Source organism: Bufo bufo, chromosome 5, assembly GCF_905171765.1.
Source record: "Bufo bufo chromosome 5, aBufBuf1.1, whole genome shotgun sequence".
In the NCBI taxonomy this organism is placed as follows: Eukaryota; Metazoa; Chordata; class Amphibia; order Anura; family Bufonidae; genus Bufo; species Bufo bufo.
Genome location: NC_053393.1, coordinates 527981211 through 528002523, shown reverse-complemented (window position 1 = coordinate 528002523; position 21313 = coordinate 527981211). Strand labels below are relative to the sequence as shown.

At 51.3% G+C, this 21313-nt stretch overlaps 1 protein-coding gene across 1 annotated transcript in view; it reads right to left on the bottom strand.

Annotated features, from left to right (window-relative positions):
* The window catches only part of VPS50 (VPS50 subunit of EARP/GARPII complex), a 195183-nt gene extending 175222 nt beyond the window's left edge, over positions 1–19961 (bottom strand). The window contains exons 1-2 of the mRNA XM_040431195.1: positions 19808–19961; positions 11776–11844 (exon numbers count right to left, since the gene is read on the bottom strand). Of these exons, the coding sequence (XP_040287129.1) occupies positions 11776–11844; positions 19808–19840 (102 nt within the window). The 5' untranslated portion in view covers positions 19841–19961. The remainder of the gene's footprint in view (positions 1–11775; positions 11845–19807) is intronic.
* Between the last annotated feature and the right edge of the window lie 1352 nt (positions 19962–21313).

The following is a 21313-nucleotide window of genomic DNA, read 5'->3' as shown; positions in this document are numbered from 1 at the left end:
TACAACTTTATAGTTTGTTTTTGCAATTGTATTGATTCTATATTCTTTGTTTTAGAATAAACGACATATATTTTGCATATACAATTGTCCCTTTGTTTCACTGCTTGCACAAATCAAATTAAGATACTCGATAAAAGAACTTAGAGGCGTTTATGTCCGCCTGAAGGATCATATGAGATATATATATATATATATAAAAATATTTTTTTTTGATCCTCTCTTTTATATGAAGATTCTTTTTATATAGAAGATATACGACATCATCAATGGGTTACTACAGGAGTCAGTACTGGAGAGTTCACAGTCATGAGTGGGGTACAAAGTGGCCAGTATTGAAGGGGTTACAGTCATTAGTGGGGTACCAAAGGGTCCATATTGGAGGGTTCACAGTCACCACTGGAATACCAAGTGGTCAGCACTGGAGGGGGTCACAGTCACCAGTGAGTATTAGAATATTCACATTGATCAGTGGAGTAGAAGTGTCCCATTCGTCAGTAGGGTACTACAGGGTCAGTACTGGAGGAGTTACAGTCACCAGTGAGGTACTAGAGGGGTCAGTATTAGAAGCTTCACAGTCATCACTGGAGTAAAGGCGGTCAGTGGGGCACTACAGGGGTCAGTAGTGGAGGGTTCATAGTCATGAGTGGGGTACCACGGTGTCAGTATTGGAGAGGTCACAGTCACCAGTGAGGTACCAAGTGGTCATTATTGGAGGAAGTCACAGTCACCAGGGAGATGCTAGAGGTATCAATATTAGAGGGTTCACAGTCATCAGTGGGGTACTAAGGGGTCAGTATTGTTGGGGTCATATTCATCAGTGAGGTACCACAGCGATCAGTATTGCAGGGTTTACAGTTATCAGTGGGGTACCAAGGTGTCAGTACTGGAGAGGTCACAGTCACCAGTGGGGTGCCGAAAGGGTCAGTATTAGAAGGTTCAAAGTCACCTATCGCTCTCAGGTTCCTTGCAGCTTTCTCTTTCCCGGTCTCTCTCGACACAGAAATACGACCACTGTTCAGTGAACCTCTAAGGCCAGTGATTGACTGCAGCAGTCATGTGTCATCAGCGTGACATCACCACTGCAGCGAGATAAATGGAGCCTAGCCGGGAGAACGGGAGTAAGGAACGATCTATTCTTGACTGCAGGCAGACCTCCTGAGTCATCCGTTTCCCTCTAGAAACCAGACGACCCCTTTCATTGGAGTCCGGAAGGAATTTCCCCCGATAATATGGAACAACGGTCATCCACCTTATATATATTTTTTTGCCTTCCTCTGGATCAACACCGTAGGATGATAGGTTAGACTTGATTGACGGGTGCTCTTTGTCAATCCTATCCGCTATCTAACTGTACACAATCTACGACCTGCAGCATTCATTTCTACGGAATTCGGACCGATCGTGATTTTTTTTATTTTATTTGCATTCCGAAAAGAAGACGACGGCTTGCTGCTGCCTGATGAAAGGCTCATGGGAGAAAAAAAGAAGAAAAAAAATCAGGAGCTGGAGACGCTAGTGATTCATGTGCGTCCTTAACGCTCTTAGAAGCTGAACGGCGGCTAATTGAGCGGCGGAGGCTGTGAAGCCGTTATTCACACGGAGCCGCACTCGTTTGATTGCAATCTTATTTCTTTGTCAGCCGGCTAATAGAGCTGGAAGCTTGAATGACGTCTTCCAATGAACTGGCGCACAGTCCTAAAGGTTAGGAATACCTAATGTGCCGGCTTCCTATGCAGTATTTTACACTCTTAGGCCTCAGGCACACGGCCGTTGTTTTGGTCCGCATCCGAGCCGCAGTTTTGGCGGCTCGGATGCAGAACCATTCACTTCAATGGGGCCGTAAAAGATGCGGACAGCACTCCGTGTGCTGTCCGAATCCGTTGCTCCGTTCTATGGTCCGCAAAAAAAAAATATAACCTGTCCTATTCTTGTCCGCGTTTTGCAGACAAGAATAGGCAGTTATATTAATGGCTGTCTGTCCGCAAAATTGCAGAAACGCACACCGACGCCATCCGTGTTTTGCGGATCCGCAAAACACACAACGGTTGTGTGCATGAGGCCTTAGGGAGCATTCAAACGTCCGCATTAATTTCAATGGGGCCACAAAAGAGGCGGACAGCACACCGTAATTCCGTTCCGCGGCCCCGCCAAAAAAAAATAGAGCATGTCCTATTCTTGTCCGCTGCCACTGACAAGAATAGGAATTTCTATTTCTATCCGCAAAATTCGGAACGCACATGGCCAGTGCCTGTGTTTTGCAGATCCGCAATTTGAAATGGACCGTTAGCGTGCATTCACACGAACGTGCCCGTGTTGAGGACCACAAACCGTGGATCAGTATAACTCAGGCATTGCGGTGCGGACCCACTGGCTTTAATAGGTCCGTGATCCGCAAGGTGCAGCGAAAGATAGGACACAGAAGTCCATTTGTGTGCTTCCGGGACCGTGACTCTGTACCGCAAAACCAGGCTTCACATGAAAGCACAGCCCCTGCTCCATCCTCACCCTTTCCTCTTTCTCTGTGACTCATCCTATTAGGATTTATTCACAGTTCAGCATCAGCACGGGTGCGACGACCTGGTAAAATTAGGCAAGACGTCCGTTTTTCCTTCGCTCTGAGGAACGTCTCCACGGGACGTCTCCAGTCATCCATTTCCAGTAACAGGTTTCTACTGCTCCATCAAAAAACGAGATCAGCCTCAGTAATGGAGATGGATAAAGAGCAGCAAACATCTCAGCAAGCCGACCCCGAGAACTCCTAAACAGCGGACGTCACCCCCGTCCACACCGAAGGCTCAGATCCTCCAGAAATGAGCTACGTGTCTGTGCATACAGATTAGGCTGCACGTGTACCTCATCTGAGCAGGATGGAACACACCGGAGGTCAATCCAATCTGTGACAGATGAATATATACACACACACATTAGAGGTCTCCTACAAACACACAGCAGGTGAACGGAGAAGACGTGGATTGGTAGAGAACTGGGGGCCCATCAGCAGCCCATGGGTGCCCACCCTATCACCCTTATATTCCACAAGGAACCATGAACATTTAAAAAAGAATTGGCGGACCAGGCATCTCCTGGTATTTCTTGCGTATTGAGATCGGACCAAGAAGCAGAAGCCACCGAGAACCCGATACGCATCAGAATGGGGGATCGGTGAGGGGGGAGTATTTCTTTTTTTACACTCTGAAGCCCTCAAACAACCCCTATAAAAGGTTAAATGGGTTTCCCAGAACTTACTTACTGATGACCTATGTCATCCATATGAGATTGGAGGGGTCCAACTGCCAGCACCCCCCAGTGATCAGCACTGCAGTACCCAGGCACGACCTGGTAAAATTAGGCAAGACGTTCGTTTTTTCCTTCGCTCTGAGGAACGTCTCCAGTCATCCATTTCCAGTAACAGGTTTCCACTGCCACTACTCAGTGTATGGAGCTGTATAGTTCCAAAGTCACGACCAGTAAAACAATGGAGGGGCCAGGAGCCAGTCCCCTCGCCAATCTGATATTGATGACCAATCCAAAGGATAGGTCATCGGTGATTTAGCTCTGGAAGAGTGCCTTCAGGAGAGAAGGCCCCACCACCAACACCACCAAGGGACAACCTCTACAATGAGATAATAGCAAAGAAGTACTTGAAGCTCCTGGGCTCAAATGCAAACTCTGTACCAGGTATAAGGGCCCAGGATGAACTGTAATCTCTGCACCCACTATGGCTACCCTTCTGGTTAAAGGAAGTCGGTCACCAGGAAATTCACTGTTAAACCAGGCACCATGCCTTGTAGGACTAGCTCAGTCCTACCCGTGGCTTCACTCTGGAGAAGAAGTACTTTTAATTCACATGCATATACAAGCAGCAACGTTCCTCGAGGGCGTGACTCAAATGGGCAGGTCACCGTCACGGACCGCTATTGGCTGCATCTCCCCCAACGTCGACAGATGTTGTGATCTGCACGAAGCGGAGACGCAGCAACGGCCGTGGAGGGATCCGAAAGGTCACAGGCATCAGCGATTATTGGCAGTCTTCTCTTCCGGGTGTAGTGTGACGTAATCGGCGCAGGCGCACTGAGGAAGGAGCTGGCAAGCGCGCGTCTTTCACTCAGTACGCCTGCGCCGATCGAGGAACGTTACGGCGCAGGCGCGGGAATTCAGCAGCAGACGGGGCCAGCGGGAGGAGGAGAGCGCTCGCTGGCCCTGTCTATCAAGAGGAGATGAGGCATGTCTAGAAGAGGCAGATGCGGCGGCTACCAGCAAGTACACGCCCAACTTGCTGGTAGTGAAGAAATTTGTATATGATAAAAGTATGATTTTTACAAGAAATAAGCCACAGACAAAGGTAGGACATGTATGACTGCACTCAGCAAATAGCTAATGTCGCCGATGAAAATTGCACAATGGGGAAGGGGGGGGTGACAGAAGCCCTTTAAGCCTCCTGATATATCTCAAGACAGAGACCTAAAATAGAATACGTCAGGCGGTATTACACAGGGTTGAATATTCCAGCGGTTTTATGCTTCACATCAAAAACTAATAAAAGTAAAACAAAATAAAATAAAAAAAATCTCACATTTTCCAAAAATATGGTCCAAATGTAGAGCGTTCTTTTAAGAAATGTTCAAGCAGATCATAGAAAATATGAATTTCTATCAAAGGAAGCAGCCCGGAGGCGCGCCGTCTGGTGTCATTCACCTCTACGGGTCAATGGCGACCTCAGGTAGTGAAAAAATATTTTGTACATCAGCTTCGAGGAACGTGTGATAACAGATATTCATATGCTACAGTGGAATCATGTGACGGCCGGGCTCATAGACACAGGAATGTATGATGCAAGATCGCCCCCTGCTGTCCGAGAGTGGCTACAGACAAAAAACATAATAAAAGAGGACTTTTCCAGCCAAGTCTCTAAATTACTTATAATACTGGGTAATGGCCAACTATCCTCTGTCCACTGGATAGGCTATATATGCTACAGTACAATGTGGGGGTCCGATGGCTGGGGCCACAGCTGGTCACAAGAACACCACTTTTGAATGAATCGGTGGCTAAGCATGCCCACTAGCGATCCAGTAGTCCCATAGACAGTGAATGGGGCATCTTTAGTGGGTGCACCTGTGGTCATACCCCCAACAATCTAGTAATTTATGGGTTGACATGGAATAACTCCGCATCATCAGAATACCCCTTTAACCATATAAGGAGGCAGGAATTTTCGGGCTTAAAGGGGTAGTCCGATAGGATAAATTTTTTCAGAAAAGGGGCAGAATGGGTTAAAGAATTAAAATACGCATTACCTCACCAATCCGCTGCTTATCAGGTCGGAAAACAAAACCAGAAACTGGAGACCAGCAGGGACCCAGTGAGGCAGAAGCGGAGGAACGGAGCAGGGAGTATGGATCAGATGACATTTGTTTTTAATCTATTTTGCCCCTTTAAAAAAAAAAAAGAATTCTCATTGGACACAGCTGGACCAGTAGTGTGAGAAGTCACAGCAGTCAGCCAACTAATGGCCCAAATGGTAACATGTGACTACCCATAGGACAAACTTTTTTTTAAAAAAAAAATCGGAATTCCGAAATAAATGTTTCTTATTTTTTTTACCTTTCTGTCAACTAAGCTAAATATTGCCTTGTCTTTTTTTGTGGCGCATCCGTTTGGGATTTATAGGCCAGAGATTATTATTATCAGTAGCGACAGTGCGGAGAAATAAAAAACTTTTTTTTTTTTATTGCTGACCAAACTAGATGATAGAGATAGATGATAGAGAGATCACAGGTTGTTACAGTTGGGGATATCAGATATGTGAGGATTATTGTATGTTATATGGCTTTTATTAGTATTATTCTTTTTTCCATGTTATAGATATTGTGACACAGTGAGAGGTTTTGTCTGGGAAAAAAGGTATTTTCCTCCCAGCATGTGCTGCTGGGCCGATTTACAGCCAGGTGAGGTGAAATACCGGACCGGATTTTAAGTGCCGTACCGGGTTATGGCAGCACCTGGCTGTCCTTAAATAGGCAGCTGGGCTCAGAAGCCAGGTCTCTGTGTTGGGATCTGGGAGCCTTGTGTCTGGATGAAGGCTTGCTACTAGTGTTGAGCAAACTCGTGTTTTAAGTTCGGCGTCTAAAGTTCGGGTTATCAAAGAATCGGGTTATGGATTCTAAATTCCGTTATGGTCCGTAGTAGCGGAATCCATAACGCGATTCTTCAATAACCCGAACTATAGACGCCGAACTTGAAACACAAGTTCGCTCAACACTACTTGCTACCTGTTTGGCGTGAAAACAGGTTGGTGCTGCTATGGTCAAGGACTCTTTGAGGCAGAATTGCCGCACGGTGTGAATTACCGCCAACACCGCAAGGTGACTTTTTTTCTTGATTATGACGGCTTGTTTTGTCACTTGTCTAAAGTGTGAATAAAACACTGAACTGTTTCATCCAAAGAACTTGTTGTTGCCTCTATACTGCGTCCGCTAATCCTGTCTACCAGAGCGAAACCCCACAATATTTACGGACGATCCTTGGGTTAGGTCATCATTATGGGATTGGTGGGGGCTGACACCCAGCACCCCAGCTGTTTGCAGCAGAACTGACACAGAAGATGGATCCGGAAGCTCTGCTCCCTACACAGTGTAGAGGCCTCATTACTGCAGCTCCGACTCCAGCGGTAACTACTGTATGTGATACATTTCCCTTTAAGACATGAGGTAGGACTCCAGGAGACAATAAAGGGACATCAGGCGTGTGATGACGCCCTGGAGGCTGCGGGCTATGCTCTTCATCACATAATAAAGTACGGCGCTGAGGCTGCAGAATTATAAAGGAGCTTCACAACAGTGACTGCACCAGCAGAATAGTGAGTGCAGCTCTGGAGTATAATACAGGATGTAACTCAGGATCAGTACAAGATAAGTAATGTAATGTATGTACACAGTGACTCCACCAGCAGAATAGTGAGTGCAGCTCTGGAGTATAATACAGGGTGTAACTCAGGATCAGTACAGGATAAGTAATGTAATGTATGTACACAGTGACTCCACCAGCAGAATAGTGAGTGCAGCTCTGGAGTATAATACAGGATGTAACTCAGGATCAGTACAGGATAAGTAATGTAATGTATGTACACAGTGATTGCACCAGCAGAATAGGGAGTGCAGCTCTGGAGTATAATACAGGATGTAACTCAGGATCAGTACAGGATAAGTAATGTAATGTATGTACACAGTGACTCCACCAGCAGAATAGTGAGTGCAGCTCTGGAGTATAATACAGGGTGTAACTCAGGATCAGTACAGGATAAGTAATGTAATGTATGTACACAGTGACTGCACCAGCAGAATAGTGAGTGCAGCTCTGGAGTATAATACAGGATGTAACTCAGGATCAGTACAGGATAAGTAATGTATGTACACAGTGACTGCACCAGCAGAATAGTGAGTGCAGCTCTGGAGTATAATACAGGATGTAACTCAGGATCAGTACAGGATAAGTAATGTAAGTACACAGTGACTGCACCAGCAGAATAGTGAGTGCAGCTCTGGGGTATAATACAGGATGTAACTCAGGATCAGTACAGGATAAGTAATGTAATGTATGTACACAGTGACTGCACCAGCAGAATAGTGAGTGCAGCTCTGGAGTATAATACAGGATGTAACTCAGGATCAGTACAGGATAAGTAATGTATGTACACAGTGACTGCACCAGCAGAATAGTGAGTGCAGCTCTGGAGTATAATACAGGATGTAACTCAGGATCAGTACAGGATAAGTAATGTAAGTACACAGTGACTGCACCAGCAGAATAGTGAGTGCAGCTCTGGGGTATAATACAGGATGTAACTCAGGATCAGTACAGGATAAGTAATGTAATGTATGTACACAGTGACTGCACCAGCAGAATAGTGAGCGCAGCTCTGCAGTATAATACAGGATGTAACTAAGGATTAGTACAATTTATGGTCCACATTTTCTAATTTGAGTGCATCTAGATTCTTGTGTAAATTGGAACTAGAGTGCAATTTGGTGCATCTAGGTTTAGAGAAACCATTTGTGCCTTGCCGGATAATAGGCATGGCTTTGCAGAAAAGGGTGTGTCCTAATAGACGCCATATTGCACCAAAATTGTCTCAGAGTAATCCAATTAATACTTTGCATACAGTTAAACAGCGTCTGTCCCTGCGCCACATTCACCATCCAGCCTGAGCCCCTGTCTAAGCTTAGGGTTAGTAAACCGCCCCCCACGGACCTGGGACGTTCTTCAGAGGTTTATGTAGACTGCGGCTCATGCCTGGATTCAAAGGGCCGCAGTCTCATCACAGACGTATTTTCAAGGGGCTTCTCCAGGAGTAAAATATTGATGACGTAGACAATATCTGATGGGCGAGGGTCCACCTCCCGATGTGTGAAGAGGCGGTGGTGCTCCGGGGATCCCTACTGACAAACCAGAACAGCGTATAACTGGGGGGGGGAGATATTTGCCGTCGCTTTAGAGAAACTCTGCGAGTATTCGCTTTTACACGTTATCATAGAAAGCAGTGAACATCCCAGAGAGCGGCGTTTCATGCACTTGCTATCTGCGCCGTCCTGATACCGGCCTCCTTCGCCGGCTCACAGTAATCACATTCCCATTAAGAGGGAGAAAGAAAAAAATAATTATAATAATAAAAGCACGACCGCTCTTGTCAAATTAATTAACGTCGCCGCAATCCCTTTATTTACTGCAGGCATGGGAGCGCAAAGCTGCCGAGCGCCGCTGCATATCTAACCATGGCATCCGGGTGACAAATACTAATTATCGCTGCCAGCTAAGACCAGAACGCAGTTTAGTCTCCAAGACTTATGTTTCCGACAATCCTGCTACATTATGCGGCATGAGCCCCCGGAGCCTGCGTGAGGCTGATGGGGAAAAGGGAAAAAAAAAAAAAAACACATCGAAATTCTGAGCTGCAAGGAGAGAAAAAGCTCCTGCCGGATTAACCCTTTCAGGAGTCGCGCGGCTCTCTGCCACTTGGGCTTACCGTAAAAATGCAAGGTTTTAGATTGCGGCCTGCCAAATGCACGTTCTGCTAACTGCTACGTCTCCCGACTGCCCCATACACATGGACGCCGAGACTGGCCGAGCATGCAGGTGTGCTGGATGAAGAGGAGAGGGCAGTCAGCTGCTGCCAGACTATGACAGAGTCTTACCACCCCCCAGACATGCTGAAGTGCCCCCTGGACAACTGCTGTCCCACCAAGATTGGCACATTCGGCCGACATAAATATAATATGTATGACCGGCTAGATCTCTTTTTCATGCCTTAAAGGGGTCGTCTCACTTCAGCAAATAGTGAGAGAGTTAATACAAGGCACTTACTAATGTATTGTGATTCTCCATATTGCCTCCTTTTCTGGCCGGATTCATTTTTCCATCACATTATACACTGCTCGTTTCCATGGTTACGACCACCCTGCAATCCATCAGCGGTGGTCGTGCTTGCACACCATAGGAAAAAGCACCGGCCTATGTGCGCTCCCGAGGTCCCAGTCACCAGAGAGGACCGATGCTTTTTCCTATACTGTGCAAGCACGACCACCGCTGCTGGATTTCAGGGTGGTCATAACCATGGAAACGAGCAGTGTATAATGTGATGGGAAAATGAATCCAGCCAACAAAGGAGGCAATATGGGATTACAAAGACTAGAGGACGACTGGCAGATCCAGCGACGCTGCTCCGATTCCCCCGGCTGCAGCGGTGACGTCGTGTTGATAACAGGAAACTGCACCGATAAGGTCAGAGATTGGCTGCAGCAGTAACGTGTTGTCAATTCAACGTCACCGCTGCAGCCGGGATAATCGGAGCAGCGTTGCGGGATCTGTCAGGTAAGTACTCTATTCTTTAAGCGATCACTCACATGCCGTTTTTTTTTGGGGGGGGGGGGTTTGCGTACGGATTCCAAGCCAAAGAAAAATATCGGGATCCACTTGTCAATCTAGTGAACGGGAGTTTGCGCCGCCGTACATACGGTACCGCTGTGGATTATATGCAGATTAGCCCCAAAGTCTGCAGGCGCTGGATCCACCGCATTCAAAATGCAAAATCAAGGCAAAAAGCAAAGGGTCGGCCATGAGTTTCTGCCGTGGACCACAGCAGATTTTTCCGGTGTAATAATATGCCACGTGAACATAGCCTTAGGGTATGCTCCTACGTGGAGTGAGCGCTGTAGATCCACCGCTGGTTCCCAGTCCCGGGAAAGTGGATGATAGTTTCAGAAATCTCATTCACAGGCTATAAAAAATTTTTTTTAAAATAAAGTAGCTAACGCCTCATGCACATGACCGTAAGTAAACCGCAGATCCGCAAAATACGAGTGATGTCCGCGTGACGACTGTTTTTTTTGCGGACCCGTTCACTTCAATGGGTCCTTGGTCAACATTTTGAGGGCAAGAATAGGGCATGATTTATAGTTTCATACGGATGCTGAAAGCACATGGATCCCCCGCGTCTGTTCCGCAAAAAGAGCATGTCCTATACTTGGCCGCAAAATGTGGACGGGAGGCAACACGAATGTCACACCGCGTTCTGCAGACCGGTCTTGTACATGTGGTAGTTCAGACCCCCTGCATGTTAAATTATACGGCACCACAAACTTTACTTTTTGCAATGCAGCAAATTCCGGGACAATTTGCTGTAAAAAAAATAAAAAATCCGCCACGTGCGTCCGTACCGTTAGACGTACATATCCCTGTCCACACGGGTGGGGTTCGTTACGAGGGAGAACGCGGATATTCTACAACCAGCAGCAATGCAGCCGTGCGAGCAGGACAGGGTCAGCTGTGGAGTCCGAGTCCGTTTTAGGAGAAGTAGTAAGCAAGAAGGTTTCCATTCAATGGCAGCAAACAGACTTCTTGAAAATGGTGAGGAATTGATACTAGAAAGTTGCAAACTGTTTCAGTATACAGTGAATATTTTACAGAATTTTAGCCAAAGGAGGGGGGGGGGGTAAAAAAAGGTCTTGGCCATTGGCTGTGCCAGTCATTGCAGATCAGACGGTTGTCACTTAAAGGGGTTGCTCAGCCTTGGAGCCGACAACCCCTAACATCTGGACCTATGCCCCCGAATATAAAAAATGTGGCTGACATGCCCGTGGTCCTGTCGCTGTTCTGTTTCTGCAGGACTCAAAAGTGAATAGGTCCCATGAACGCTGCAGCCAATCACAGGTCTCAGTGGTCACAGGACCCAGCCCCTTCTTGGTCCCGCAGGCAGGAAGGGAGCAGCAACGGGACCACAGGCATGTGAGTGGGATTTTTTACCTTTAGGGACACAGGTCTGGGCAATCGGGGTTGTTGGCTCCAAGGCCCAGACAGCCACTTTAAAATGGCGGCCGCGGTGCAATATTATTCAGTCAACCCGGACATGTCCCCTCTCCCGTTTAAGGAAATACTTGCCAGTCCAAGAAGATCCGGAGCCTCTTTATCTTAGAGCTCTTTCATTGTAACGGTCCTCAGTTATTCCTTCTGTAAATGTACGAACTACATTGACAATCTGGTGTTACCGCTCTCCGTGTCTATAACGTGTCAGCGTTGGCTGGAGAAGATCCGCCATATTGGCAAGGTGAAATAATAACATCCATTTGTCAATATACGGATTTAATTCTGATAGGAATAAACGAGGAGCGGTACAATGCAGACTTAAGAACACGTGTGGGGGGGGAACACAAGTAGCTACTGAAGCAGACATGTCAGGAGCGGAGGATTTACAGGAGGACGTGCGCAGGAGAAATCTCTCACCTTTGCTGGAATCTGGAGGTTTTCCACAGGACTAAGATCGTGGACGCTTTCCTGTGGACTCTTGAGGCCCTAAAACAGTAAAACCAATAATAAGTGTCAGAGGGATATAATGTGCAGACATCATGTCAGGTGACTGACCCCCATACAGACGTTATACTATTATAACATTATTATTTACATCTTCATTTTTTACAATCAGTACAGAAATTTGAGAAGTGACATCACCGAGACTCTGTAAAATAGCACACAAAGTGTAGCGCAAAGACCACGCGGGCCTAGACGAGCGCAAAGACCACGCGGGCCTAGACGAGGGCAAAGACCACGCGGGCCTAGACGAGCGCAAAGACCATGCGGGCCTAGACGAGGGCAAAGACCACGCGGGCCTAGACGAGGGCAAAGACCACGCGGGCCTAGACGAGGGCAAAGACCACGCGGGCCTAGACGAGGGCAAAGACCACGCGGGCCTAGACGAGGGCAAAGACCACGCGGGCCTAGACGAGGGCAAAGACCACGCGGGCCTAGACGAGGGCAAAGACCATGCGGGCCTAGACGAGCGCAAAGACCATGCGGGCCTAGACGAGGGCAAAGACCATGCGGGCCTAGACGAGGGCAAAGACCATGCGGGCCTAGACGAGGGCAAAGACCATGCGGGGCCTAGACGAGCGCAGGGGCCAGCAAGTCTAGACGAGGGCAAAGTACCATGCGGGCCTAGATGAGCGCAGAGACCGGCAAGCCTAGTAGAGCGCAAAGTACCATGTGGGTGTAAATGAGAGCAAAGTACCACGAGGGCCTAGACGAGCACAGGGGCTGGCGGACCTAGAGGAGCACAAAGTACAATGCGGGCCTAGATGAGCGCAGAGCCCGGCAAGCCTAGTACAGCGCAAAGTACCACGCGGACCCAGAGGAGCCCACATGGAAGACAGGCGAGTTCACGTCACCTTTTTTCTCAGGGCCCCTGTAGGAGTGACACTGGTAATGGCACATGGTGACGTGCACTAGGGCTGCTCTGCACCATTTTATTCCCAGTTTCGAGCCCGCTACACGTTGCATATTTTCCACATAAAAACCGCTATCACTTCAACTACGAATTCCCTAATACGGACGACTGGAACACAACGTCAGACTATTGACAGGGTTGGCATCGCCCAAACAAACCCAACCAGCCTGCCCTCTGCAGCGCGCTAATCAAGCCTGGCCGAGCGGCTGTACAAATATAGAGATATTCATTTTCAAACGCCATTATTGAGTGTTTCCGTGAATGCCAAGTCCTCGCCTGCAGGTGCCGCATCTGCATAATGTGCGCTGCCTCCTGGATGGGAACTAAACTGGAAATGGCTCAAAGTCTCCAGTAGAAGGATGACCATCTGGACCAGGAGACAGGCGCAGCGCCAGGTCCTAATGCTCGCACACTCCACCGGCTAACGGCGTGGAAAACCGAATAATCACAGAGCCCCAGGCGAGTAATGAGAGGCGATCAGATGTTACCGATTCAGAATATTTAGGTCAATGCTTTAAAGGAGTGATAGCCCCTAGGGGTGGCCTAAAATCTATATTGCGATATAATTTTAAGCATGTGCGATATGCGATATATATTGCGATATATTGTTTTCTATATTTGGGGGGGGGTGTTTAAACTTTTTTTTACTTTTTATTTAATAACTATTAGTCTCCTTAAGGGCTAGAACCCTTGTCATATTCACCCTAATAGAGCTCTATTAGGGTGAATAGGACTTTACACTCTCCCTGCTGCCCTGTGCTTTGTGCACACAGCAGCAGGGAGCTGATCCCCCTCCCCTAAATGGTGCCATCCACAGATCCCCCCCTCCCCTAAACGGTGCCATCCCCAGATCCCCCCCCCCCTCCCCTAAACGGTGCCATCCCCAGATCCCCCCCCCTCCCCTAAACGGTGCCATCCACAGATCCCCCCCCTCCCCTAAACGGTGCCATCCACAGATCCCCCCCCTCCCCTAAACGGTGCCATCCACAGATCCCCCCCTCCCCCCCTAAACGGTGCCATCCACAGATCCCCCCCCTCCCCTAAACGATGCCATCCACAGATCCCCCCCTCCCCCCCTAAACAGTGCCATCCACAGATCCCCCCCTCCCCTAAACGTGCCATCCACAGATCCCCCCCCCCTTCCCCTAAACGGTGCCATCCACAGATCCCCCCCCCTTCCCCTAAACGGTGCCATCCACAGATCCCCCCCTCCCCTAAACGGTGCCATCCACAGATCCCCCCCCTCCCTCCCCTAAACGGTGCCATCCACAGATCCCCCCCCTCCCTCCCCTAAACGGTGCCATCCACAGATCCCCCCCTCCCTCCCCTAAACGGTGCCATCCACAGATCCCCCCCCCTCCCTCCCCTAAACGGTGCCATCCACAGATTCCCCCCCCTCCCCTAAACGGTGCCATCCACAGATTCCCCCCCACCTCCCCTAAACGGTGCCATCCACAGACACCCCCCCTCCCCTAAACGGTGCCATCCACAGATTCCCCCCCACCTCCCCTAAACGGTGCCATCCACAGATCCCCCCCCCTCCCCCCCCGACGCTCACAGGAATACATTTAAAAACTAATCAGTAACTTTATTCATTGGTGATCTCTTTACTGTATACCTTACTAGGTCTTAGCTCCGATAACAGCAGGCAGTGCGGGGGGCGGCGCTCACTCACTGACGTCACGCGCCTGCGCCGCCTAGTGGGAGGAGCAGGCGCGTGACATCAGTGACAGTGAGTGAGCGCCGCCCGCCCGCACTGCCTGCTGTTATCGGAGCTAAGACCTAGTAAGGTATACAGTAAAGAGATCACCAATGAATAAAGTTAAAGTTACTGATTAGTTTTTAAATGTTCTACTGTCAGCGGCGTGGCCCTGTATATTCTAACCCCCAGGCAAGCGTCCCTGTCACCATGGGAACGCCTGGGGGTTAGAATATACCATCGGATTTGAGTTTTCACGCGCTCACTGAGATCGTGAAAACTCAATGATTTACTGTCAGTCCCTCCCCTCGTCCTCTTTTGTCATTGGTGGTCAGCGGCAGCCGCGCACAGTGGGGAGGGAGGGACTCTCTCCTTCTACAGTGTGCCGGCTCAGGAGAAGATGGTGCGCGCAGAGAGCGCGATCATATCGCGGTCCGGCGATATAGGCGATATGCTCAAAATCCATATCGTGGCACAAATTTATATCGCATATCGCCTATATCGCCCACCCCTAATAGCCCCTAATATTTATCTAGATCAGGCATGCTCAACCTGCGGCCCTCCAGCTGTAGGCTGTTCGGGCATGCTGAGAGTTGTAGTTTTGCAACAGCTGGAGGGCCGCAGGTTGAGCATGCCTTATCTAGAGGATAGCTGACATCACTGGGACCACCCCCGATCGAAAGTCCCTGTTCACCACCATGCCCATGACAGCTGAGAGTTGTATGGGGGGGGGGGTGGCGGAGCATGCTCGCTGCTCCATACATCTGGCAATAGTCAGTACCTAAGTGGGCATACATCATCTCCCCACCCCAAATGTGCCGCTGCAGTTGGAATACCCCTTTAAGTGGGTTTTCCAGGACCCATCAACCCACCCTAATTTAAGGGGTTATCCAACCTCTATAATGCCACCCCAAAATTCCTGGGCACCTCATATAGATTATACAGGGTGGGCCATTTATATGGATACACCTTAATAAAATGGGAATGGTTGGTGATATTAACTTCCTGTTTGTGGCACATTAGTATATGTGAGGGGGGAAACTTTTCAAGATGGGTGGTGACCATGGCGGCCATTTTGAATCCAACTTTTGTTTTTTCAATAGGAAGAGGGTCATGTGACACATCAAACTTATTGGGAATTTCACACGAAAAACAATGGTGTGCTTGGTTTTAACGTAACTTTATTCTTTCATGAGTTATTTACAAGTTTATGACCACTTATAAAATGTGTTCAATGTGCTGCCCATTGTGTTGGATTGTCAATGCAACCCTCTTCTCCCACTCTTCACACACTGATAGCAACACCGCAGGAGAAATGCTAGCACAGGCTTCCAGTATCCGTAGTTTCAGGGGCTGCACATCTCGTATCTTCACAGCATAGACGATTGCCTTCAGATGATACGAGATGTGCAGCACCTGAACCTACGGATACTGGAAGCCTGTGCTAGCATTTCTCCTGCGGTGTTGCTATCAGTGTGTGAAGAGTGCGAGAAGAGGGTTGCATTGACAATCCAACACAATGGGCACAATGTAATCATTTCAGCCCTACTCCAGATAGGTAATCAATCAGAGGTGATAATAATCTCCATTTATATAGCACCAAGATATTCCGCAGCGCTTTACAATCAGGGGGTTTCATGTACAAACAGGGTCATGAATAATAGCAACAGACCGGTCAACAATGAAAACCAGAGGAATGAAGGCCCTGTTCACAAGAGCTTACAATCTATGAGGAGATGGGAGTGAGACAAAAGGAAGAAGTGCTTGTTTTGTGCAATGGTCCTGCCATCTTATCACAATAGGGGAGTAGATATGTTTGCATGAGCCGTCACCGGCCGTTACCTGTAGTGCTTCTGAGTGCATGGGGTGTGATGGATACTGATGGATCAGGTTCAGAGGAATGATGCTGGGGGGGGGGAGGGGAGGGGGGAGGTGAATGGAGAAGGGTTAGATTAGGGAATGCGACAGGCTAACCTAAAAAAAAAAAAAAAAGTGTTTTTGGGGAACACCTAAAACTGTGGATGTCAGGAATTAACCTAATTGCTTGGGGTACGGCGTTCCAGAGAACTGGTGAGATGTTGAGATTATAGTGAATCTTAGGTAGAGCTTGGGTTAGGGTGGTGGACAGAAATGAGGGAGGAGATGTAGGAGTGGAGAACGAGCAGTTTAAAATTAATCCTGTACTGTATGGGCAACCAGTGCAGTGACTGTGGCAGGGCGCAGGCGTCGGAGCACTGACTGTGGCAGGGCGCAGGCGTCGGAGCACTGACTGTGGCAGGGCGCAGGCGTCGGAGCACTGACTGTGGCAGGGCGCAGGCGTCGGAGCACTGACTGTGGCAGGGCGCAGGCGTCGGAGCACTGACTGTGGCAGGGCGCAGGCGTCGGAGCACTGACTGTGGCAGGGCGCAGGCGTCGGAGCACTGACTGTGGCAGGGCGCAGGCGTCGGAGCACTGACTGTGGCAGGGCGCAGGCGTCGGAGCACTGACTGTGGCAGGGCGCAGGCGTCGGAGCACTGACTGTGGCAGGGCGCAGGCGTCGGAGCACTGACTGTGGCAGGGCGCAGGCGTCGGAGCACTGACTGTGGCAGGGCGCAGGCGTCGGAGCACTGACTGTGGCAGGGCGCAGGCGTCGGAGCACTGACTGTGGCAGGGCGCAGGCGTCGGAGCACTGACTGTGGCAGGGCGCAGGCGTCGGAGCACTGACTGTGGCAGGGCGCAGGCGTCGGAGCACTGACTGTGGCAGGGCGCAGGCGTCGGAGCACTGACTGTGGCAGGGCGCAGGCGTCGGAGCACTGACTGTGGCAGGGCGCAGGCGTCGGAGCACTGACTGTGGCAGGGCGCAGGCGTCGGAGCACTGACTGTGGCAGGGCGCAGGCGTCGGAGCACTGACTGTGGCAGGGCGCAGGCGTCGGAGCACTGACTGTGGCAGGGCGCAGGCGTCGGAGCACTGACTGTGGCAGGGCGCAGGCGTCGGAGCACTGACTGTGGCAGGGCGCAGGCGTCGGAGCACTGACTGTGGCAGGGCGCAGGCGTCGGAGCACTGACTGTGGCAGGGCGCAGGCGTCGGAGCACTGACTGTGGCAGGGCGCAGGCGTCGGAGCACTGACTGTGGCAGGGCGCAGGCGTCGGAGCACTGACTGTGGCAGGGCGCAGGCGTCGGAGCACTGACTGTGGCAGGGCGCAGGCGTCGGAGCACTGACTGTGGCAGGGCGCAGGCGTCGGAGCACTGACTGTGGCAGGGCGCAGGCGTCGGAGCACTGACTGTGGCAGGGCGCAGGCGTCGGAGCACTGACTGTGGCAGGGCGCAGGCGTCGGAGCACTGACTGTGGCAGGGCGCAGGCGTCGGAGCACTGACTGTGGCAGGGCGCAGGCGTCGGAGCACTGACTGTGGCAGGGCGCAGGCGTCGGAGCACTGACTGTGGCAGGGCGCAGGCGTCGGAGCACTGACTGTGGCAGGGCGCAGGCGTCGGAGCACTGACTGTGGCAGGGCGCAGGCGTCGGAGCACTGACTGTGGCAGGGCGCAGGCGTCGGAGCACTGACTGTGGCAGGGCGCAGGCGTCGGAGCACTGACTGTGGCAGGGCGCAGGCGTCGGAGCACTGACTGTGGCAGGGCGCAGGCGTCGGAGCACTGACTGTGGCAGGGCGCAGGCGTCGGAGCACTGACTGTGGCAGGGCGCAGGCGTCGGAGCACTGACTGTGGCAGGGCGCAGGCGTCGGAGCACTGACTGTGGCAGGGCGCAGGCGTCGGAGCACTGACTGTGGCAGGGCGCAGGCGTCGGAGCACTGACTGTGGCAGGGCGCAGGCGTCGGAGCACTGACTGTGGCAGGGCGCAGGCGTCGGAGCACTGACTGTGGCAGGGCGCAGGCGTCGGAGCACTGACTGTGGCAGGGCGCAGGCGTCGGAGCACTGACTGTGGCAGGGCGCAGGCGTCGGAGCACTGACTGTGGCAGGGCGCAGGCGTCGGAGCACTGACTGTGGCAGGGCGCAGGCGTCGGAGCACTGACTGTGGCAGGGCGCAGGCGTCGGAGCACTGACTGTGGCAGGGCGCAGGCGTCGGAGCACTGACTGTGGCAGGGCGCAGGCGTCGGAGCACTGACTGCGGCAGGGCGCAGGCGTCGGAGCACTGACTGCGGCAGGGCGCAGGCGTCGGAGCACTGACTGCGGCAGGGCGCAGGCGTCGGAGCACTGACTGCGGCAGGGCGCAGGCGTCGGAGCACTGACTGCGGCAGGGCGCAGGCGTCGGAGCACTGACTGCGGCAGGGCGCAGGCGCCGGAGCACTGACTGCGGCAGGGCGCAGGCGCCGGAGCACTGACTGCGGCAGGGCGCAGGCGCCGGAGCACTGACTGCGGCAGGGCGCAGGCGCCGGAGCACTGACTGCGGCAGGGCGCAGGCGCCGGAGCACTGACTGCGGCAGGGCGCAGGCGCCGGAGCACTGACTGCGGCAGGGCGCAGGCGCCGGAGCACTGACTGCGGCAGGGCGCAGGCGCCGGAGCACTGACTGCGGCAGGGCGCAGGCGCCGGAGCACTGACTGCGGCAGGGCGCAGGCGCCGGAGCACTGACTGTCGCAGGGCGCAGGCGCCGGAGCACTGACTGTCGCAGGGCGGAGGCATCGGAGCACTGACTGGCGGCTAGACAGCCAGATGAGACTGGCTACTGCAGACCTGTGGCGCTATTGCCGATCAGTTGTTTGAATGGGCCATGTCGCTCAGACAAGTGCTGCAGCCTTTCTATAGAATATCAACAGCACCAACCGCACGGCGGCCCCATGGCACCTCCAGCATCAACCCCATAACACTGGCAGCCACACCGCCACCCCCCCCAGACCCCCGCCCCCCATATAATGCTGCCGACACAGCATCCCTTCATATTGGTGACAGTCACACAGCGACCCCTGAAACATTGCCAGCCAATTAGTGTCAGTTACCACCGCAGGGTGGCAATACCCGGACAGTTGTGGTCCTGTATCTTGGCGCTGTATGGCAGTGTTATCCGGGCACTGTGCACACATATACTCATGACATGGGGCTGCAGCTTTATACGAAGGAGATGATGATGAACAAACTAAGGAAGATGTCTCCCCATAATGTGGTCACAGGGAGTCCCCAACCAAGGGGTGTGACTATGTCATTAGGGTGCTCCTCCATGCTTTACACTGCATCTCCTCTTGCTCATATAACCACAGCACAGGCTCGGTGTATGATTTCCATTACAGACAGGAGCAGTATCATTATCACATGGAGGCAGCAGCAGCAGAAGTGAGATTCCCCCATGTCTGCTGACATTTACAGGCCTCTCCAGACTGAAGCCTCCAGGAAACAAACCGGAGTCTCACCTGACGGGTCATGAGGTTCTTGATCTTCTGCATATCTCAGGCCGGGCGCTGCCCCCTCTCCCGGTCACACAAATCTGTCTCGCCCCCTATTTTCCGTCTAAGATTGGCCCCTCTCAGCAGCCGTATAGCCTTGGTCATGTGACAGCTGCCCGGTCGGTTTGACAGCTGCGACATTGCATTGTGGGAATCGTAGTCCGGAAGCTTGCAGTAAACGGAACACAGAGTGGCCGCCAGAACTACGTTACCCAGCAACCCTCGCGCCCTGGCTGTTGCGTGACGTAAGACGGGTCGTGTAGATGGACAAACGTCCTCCACATTTATCATAGCGCGGGAAGGATTAGGGAGGATTATGTTTTAGCCTGTAGTCACAGGTAGGTAGGGGACTACGTACTGTATATGTGTGCACTTGTGTACGAGAACCTAAATCACATGTACTGTAACTAGGTAGGTGTTAATTTAAAGGAATGTTCCACTTCCACCAGAGGTGTATTTCTGAATGTACACACCAGTAGTCCTAGAGCACTATGGGAAAGGTCAATTTAAAAAAAAAAAAAAAATTAAATGCCCCTAAATGTACTTTTATGATGCATTAAGGTGGTCAGGTTCACACTGTGCGGTTTTGAAACATGCGGTAATTTTTTAGACTGTTTTTTAGGGGTTAAATACAACTTTCCTACGCGATTCACCGTGTGGCCGAAGCACGTGCAATTTCTTTTCAAGTGCTTTTTATTTTTCAAATGCAAAAAAAAAAAAAAAACTCAGTGTGAACCCGGCCTGAGGTCTGTTCACATGTAGTGGTCACGTCATGTGTTTGCTGTGACAGCAGGATCACGGAGGTTTGAGGTGGTCACTGCCAAAAAAAAGTGACGCGACCGAAACGTCTGTATAATTGGACACAGAATAGGTGGTAAGTGTCTGCCCCCCCACAGATCGTGAAAATGGGGATCTCATGTCCGCCGTTGCTCTGCTGCTCCAGTCATAGTCTATAGGACTGACGGAGGTAGCAGAGTTGAGGTCTCCACTATCTATGAGGAGGCACAGGACCCCCCATGCTCATGGTCTGCTGGGCCTCAGCAGTGGGAACCGCAGCCGTCAGCGTTTTTTTTATTTATATTGATGGTCTATCCTCAAAGTAGGTCATCAGTATCTGGGCGGTGAGGTTCGGACTCCAAGCACCACCGCCGATCAGCTGTTTGAAGATGGCGTGGGGCCTCGGTGAGTGGAGCGGCGTACCAAACTCAGCGCCGTCCATTGTATAGTGGCCGTGCTTGGTATCGCACTCAGCCATGTGACTGATGAACGTGTCGGAAGAGGCGCAGCTTCTACAGGTGGTCCCCCTGCGCATCGGCCCACCGGGAAATTTCCGTGTAAGGTCTGTGGCCAATCCGCCCCTGTAGATGGACTATCCTCAGGATAATAAGTCATCAGTATGAGATTAGCGGGGGTCCGACATTCAGCATCGATCCACTATACGAAGAGGCTGCAGGGCTCCATGACTGCTTAGGC